Below are 5,697 nucleotides of genomic sequence, written 5' to 3'. Positions count from 1 at the left end.
ATGACCTATCCCTTTCACTCCTGGCTAGTTAAGCCCTGCTTTTAACTGCAGGTGGCTTCCTGGAAAAAGATTTGTCTAGTGAGACTTGTCTGCAAGTGCAAGCTGCATTAGTTCATTTAGGAAGATACTTAAATCCGACAGGACAATAGAATATCACTTCATCCCCTAACGACTTTTTGGAGAGGACAAATGTGCAGCTGTTTTGATTTGGACGCAGGTATCCTCTGTTCATGATGTAGGGGGATATTGCTCAGTGCTGAAGTATGCAAAGGGGCTAAAGTGCAGCGAGCAATGCAGAAACTACAGATTGCCTCCTGAGGAGCTGCTCTCTGAGTGGAGTGTTTGGATCAAAAGTTACACCTTGGTTTCCTGCCTACAGTCCTGTGCTTTCACTACTAAATAAGTGTCTCAAAGCTACAGGTGTCCCCTGTACCTTCCCTCTCCAAAATGTCCCTTTTTTTTTTTAATATTAAGGTTTCTAAATGGCAGCAGCAATGAAGGCTGCGATGTCACTGGTGGGAAGCCAAGGCATTCTCTCAGCCACTGAGATCCTCATTGTAGCTGCCGTCTTCTGCCTGGTCTGCCTGCTCATCCAGTCCTTCAGGCAGCATGTCCCCAAGGGGCTGAAGAGACCCCCAGGACCAAGAGGCTACCCCATCCTCGGCAATGTGCTGGAGCTGAGGAAGGACCCACACTTGGTCCTGACCAAGCTGAGCCAGAAGTATGGCGATGTGATGGAGATCAGGATCGGCACCCGGCCTGTGCTGGTGCTGAGCGGGCTTGACACCATCAAGCAAGCCCTGGTGAAGCAAGGAGAAGACTTCATGGGGCGCCCTGATCTCCACAGCTTCCGCCATGTCACAGATGGCCAGAGCCTGGCCTTCAGCCCTGACTCGGGGGAGGTGTGGAAAGCCCGCAGAAAGCTGGCCCAGAACGCCCTGAAGACCTTCTCCATTGTCCCCAGCCCAACCTCCTCTTCCACCTGCCTCCTGGAGGAGCACGTCTCCAAGGAGGCTGACTACCTGGTCACCAAGTTCCTGCAGGTGATGGAAGAGGAGAAGAGCTTTGACCCTTACCGGTACCTGGTGGTCTCTGTGGCCAACGTCATCTGTGCCATGTGCTTTGGCAGACGTTATGACCACAACGACCAAGAGCTGCTCAGCATGGTAAACCTCAACAATGAATTTGGAGAGGTGGCTGCTAATGGCAATCCTGCTGACTTCATCCCTGTGCTCCAGTATCTTCCCAGCCGCACCATGGAAGTCTTTAAGAACCTCAACAGGCAATTCAGCTCTTTTGTGCAAAAAATCATCCAGGAGCATTACGCTAGCTTTGATAGGGTAAGAATCTGAAGATTGCTCTGGGCAACCTTTGCTTTGCTTTGCTCCTCATTCTGTTATTGCCTTTGTCTTTCATAGTCTGGCTCCTTAAGACCATTGAAACAAGTCAGAGAGCAGAAGTGAAGCTTTTACTCCACCTTCTGCCTAACAAAATAAAGCTTCTCTGGAAGAAGCTCAAAAAATCAAATTCAGTGCTGCTGTTTGCTGGAAGTGGCAAACTACTTGGAGATACTGATTTGGCTATAGCTGGCCCCACTTTCTCTAACTATTTTCAAAATAGCTCCCTTTGTGTATAAGATTGGCTCTTAGACACTCAGGGTAATACAGCCTTGCTGCCCCTTGCTTACCTGGCAGGCCAGACAGCTGCTACCTCTAACACTGCCCCGTCTGATTCTGCCTCTGTGGGCAGAGGTGCCTGCAAGTGTCACAGCTGCTGTCTGTCTGCCTGGCCTGGTAAGGGGGAAAGAGGATATCCCCTTGTCCACCCACCTCACAGGGTGCACAGGAAAGCTCACTGGAGCTTGTGGGTCTGTAGCTAATGACCATCAGGAGCCCTGCACTGGCTGGGAAGAGAGGTTTTCCTCCAGCCCTTGATTTCCCTGGTCTAGCTGACTGCTCTGGCTTTCCCCCAGGAGCACATCCGGGACATCACGGACTCGCTGATTGAGCATTGCCAGGAGAACAGGGCAGGGGAGAACACCAGCATCCCGCTCTCCAGTGAGAAGATCATCAATATTGTCAATGACCTCTTTGGGGCAGGTGAGAACGTGTCTGCTGTTAAAGCCATGCTGTTGTCCCTGTCCCAGCTACGCTCCTGACGTGGCAGCTGAAGAGCTGTAATCCACTACTGCAGGCAGCTGAGCACTTCCAGGTCCTTCAGCAGCCTTACAAACAGGGAGGCCCTGAAAGTCCTGAGACAAGCTTTCAAGAGAGCTGCTGTTTAGCCCTGGCAGTTGAGCTTAGGGTCACGGCAGAGGGTGGAGAGGGGAGCCAAAGCTGAATGGATGCACCTTTCATGGTGCTTGGCATCTGGGGCTGAAGCTGGGCTCACAAATGCTCTTCTGACAGGTGACCAGAGCAGATGGCTTTTCAGTGATAACTGATTGGGGGAACAGCTCCAAGGCAAATATTAGCTGTGTGTCATTGGCCAAAAAACCTAGAGTGATGGATCTGTAAATATCCTCTGGCCTGTTTTCTCTAGGTAACTAAATGCATTTCTTCTATGTCTATGCAGGCTTTGACACAGTTACAACTGCTCTAGCCTGGAGTCTCATGTATCTTGCCTTGTACCCTGACATCCAGAAGAGGATCCAGGAAGAACTAGGTGAGTTCTGGACATGAGTCCATTTCCTCCAGGGCTGAAATGTCTCTGCCAAAGGCTGATTCCAACCAGCTTCTTCCTCTCGACCATCCGCAGATCAGACCATCGGCCGGGAGAGGACACCGAGGCTGTCCGACCGAGGCATGCTGCCGTACACAGAAGCCTTTATCCTGGAGATGTTCAGGCACTCATCCTTCCTGCCCTTCACTATCCCGCACTGGTAAGCACTGTAATGACTGACACGTTACTAGTTTTTTGGAGTCGTTTTCTGGGAGGTGCCGTTTATGCTGATAATAATCTGGGAATTTATCCCTGTTATCATTGTAGACTACCTCCGCACAGGCTGTGGGGAAATATTCTGATGCATATCCTAAATTCCTTATGGCTTTGACAGTTGCTGTTAGTGCAACTATGGAGCTGCATCGGTGCGTGTGGCTGCTTTCACTGCCCAAATTTGAGGCCAGCAGCTGCCCTGCTTGTTGCTCTCCCGGGGCTGAATCCTTTAGTTTGAGGGTAGTTGCACTTCAGACCCTTCGCTAGTGGTAGGACAGTGGGTTATGACTAACCCACCCGGTTTCATATTTCCACCTGCCTTGGGAGAAACCACGTCATGATTGATTCAGCTTCCTGAAACTGGAATCTTTCCTCTTGAGGAAAAGCATTAACCAAGGATACTTGTAATCTCCCAATTCAAATACAATTAAGGCAGGGTATTTCCTAGCAAGTCCTTAGAATAAATATAGGATATTGAGAATGAAATACCTCTCTAGAACTTGCCTGTCTTTGTTTCACCCTAAAACTGCAGGTCTCCTCTTAACTTATCCTCCCCCACCCCTATTTCTTTCAGTACAACAAAAGACACTGTGCTGAATGGCTACTACATCCCAAAGGACCGCTGCATATTTATCAACCAGTGGCAAGTGAATCATGATGAGTAAGTACACCAAATCTCCCATTCCTGTTGAGAGGGCAATAGGCCTGCTTGGCATGAAGATCACTCAGATTGGTCCTTTACAGCAACATGCCTAAAGCCGAACAGGTCATGAGAACAGGGATGAACAGCTCAGACCAAAAGCAGTGTGGATTTGATGCAGATCCCAGGGTCAGATCTCCCGTGCGTGGAGCTGCTCTGGACTGCACAGGCTGACTTGGTCACCAGCTCCGCAACTCCCCGGCAGCTGGGGCTTACTGACTTTTTGCACAGCAGCTTGGAGGTGTCCTCAGTGCATTGGACTGACCACATATGCGTGGTGGCTGTTTTTGAAGGGCTGGCAGCTTTGGCTGCTGAATAATCAGGAATCGGTAGATCCTCCTGCCAAGCAGCACTTGTGATCTGGGCTGACAGCTCTGAATGCGTTCAGCAGGAACTGTCTGGTTCCCTCTTTGAGGCAGAAAAATGTCCTGTCAGAAGGGACTGCTGACATGACCATGATTAATAGGGTCAATTCTCTTCTTGCGTCATTATTTCTGATAATCAGCTTTTGTGAATGAAAAGAGCTTTGGAGCCCAAAGCCCTGTCTTACCCGTCCTGTGTGCTAAAGTAGAGACTCTCTTGGAGAGAGTAAGTTGACTAAAGGTTGATACAGGAGGTTGTTCCCTCATCAGTTATTTTAGACGAGAAGCTCAAGACTCAACATCTCCGGATCTGAATGGCCCAGTTGCACAGAAGTACTGCTGCTGCGCCCGCGTACGCCAGCGCGCGCTGCCACTGACTGCAAGGGGAACACGCTCCGCGGCCAGAGGAATTCCCTCTCTGTGAGCAGCAGTGCCACAGGCTAAGGCACCGCAACCGCAGCTGCGCAGACTGTGAAGTTTTGCTAGAAAGGTTCAAGGCGATAAACCGCCAAGTCTGAATCCTTCCTTTTGAGAAGGTGCTGGCAGATTTCTGTGGCCTCCTTTCAGCTGAAACTGCAGGGCCTCTAGATATTACACGCCGAGCTAAATTCATCCCTGGTATTGGCACAGGCAAACACAATCCGAGTTCAAAATAGAGTTTCTGTTTCAATAGACTGAGCTGATAGGGGCTGACATGCAGCTGGCATTTCAGAGCAGTGATAAAGGCCACCGCCGGGTGCCAGAGTTTTTGGACGGTGAAATGAGAAAATGTTGCAATACTTTTCTCCGTGAGGAGTTTGTTCTACTGCTGTCGCTATTGTGGAAGGGGGAAATGGCTTTCTCAGGTATCTCTCTTTTCTGCTCCAGGAAGCTTTGGAAGGATCCCTCAACCTTCAACCCAGAGCGGTTCCTCAGCGCTGACGGGACTAAAATAGAGAGGACCGAGAGCGACAAAGTGATGACTTTTGGCTTGGGGAAGAGGCGATGCATCGGGGAGACCATTGGCCGGTGGGAGGTCTTCCTTTTCCTGGCGACCTTGCTTCAGCAGCTGGAGTTCAGCCTCTGCGCCGGGGAGGAGGTGGACATCACTCCTCAGTACGGCCTGACAATGAAGTACAAGAAGTGCAAGTGCTTCCAGATTAAGAAGCGCTTTCCGGTGAAGAGCTCTCCATGAGCTGCGGCGCCCGGGCAGGAAGTGCCACTTTGGGAAATAAAGCCAGCCTTTTGAGCTGGACACTGAGACTGCTTTAGCTAACGCTCTCCAGACGGAGCTGCTCCCCTGCCAGCACAGCCGGTCGCGGGGCCGCCTCACTGGGGGCTTGTTCATCTCATGTAAATGCGAGCGAGCGCCCGGGGACGGATAAAGACGGCGTTGTTTGGCTCGGCGCCCCTCAAGGAACGTGCCTGCTCCTCGCATCTCGGTGAGCCGGCTCCAGCGCCGTTGCCTGCGGAAAAGCAGAGCGGAGGTTCATCCTGCTGATTTCTCCGAATGTCTTTGCTTGTTTGCAAGAGCCGTTTGCAAATGCTTCAGCTCTTTGCGCTGATGGGAACGGGCTCTCCCCGCTGCTCGAGCCGCGTTGCACCTCCTTTTGCAGGGCTCTCTGGCATGTAAGGGAGACTTCTGCCCAGGTGGGCGGCCGCAGGGGCCTTGCTGGCCAGCTAAACCCTCCCCTTCCCCATGAAATAGCTCAAGCGTAGCTA

General features: G+C 51.3%; 1 protein-coding gene across 1 annotated transcript; it reads left to right on the top strand.

Moving 5' to 3' along the window:
• Positions 1-474: 474 nt before the first annotated feature.
• On the top strand, positions 475-5,170 carry LOC112967278 (cytochrome P450 1A4-like). Its single transcript, XM_026068329.1, has 6 exons — positions 475-1,340; positions 1,973-2,099; positions 2,575-2,664; positions 2,758-2,881; positions 3,509-3,595; positions 4,864-5,170. The coding sequence occupies exons 1-6, from the start codon at positions 483-485 to the stop codon at positions 5,168-5,170; spliced, it is 1,593 nt and encodes a 530-aa protein (XP_025924114.1). The 5' UTR covers positions 475-482.
• Positions 5,171-5,697: the final 527 nt, after the last annotated feature.

The sequence above is a fragment of the Apteryx rowi genome, unplaced genomic scaffold (genome assembly GCF_003343035.1).
Source record: "Apteryx rowi isolate R43461 unplaced genomic scaffold, aptRow1 scaffold_27, whole genome shotgun sequence".
NCBI lineage: Eukaryota > Metazoa > Chordata > Aves > Apterygiformes > Apterygidae > Apteryx > Apteryx rowi.
This window is presented reverse-complemented; position numbering and strand designations above follow the sequence as displayed.

Excerpts from the sequence above, each read along its gene's own strand:
- LOC112967278 (XM_026068329.1), top strand. The coding sequence starts at position 483 with ATGGCAGCAGCAATGAAGGCTGCGATGTCACTGGTGGGAAGCCAAGGC. Across the intron at positions 1,341-1,972 it reads ATTACGCTAGCTTTGATAGG|GAGCACATCCGGGACATCAC; the intron begins GTAAGAATCTGA and ends GCTTTCCCCCAG. Across the intron at positions 2,100-2,574 it reads CAATGACCTCTTTGGGGCAG|GCTTTGACACAGTTACAACT; the intron begins GTGAGAACGTGT and ends ATGTCTATGCAG.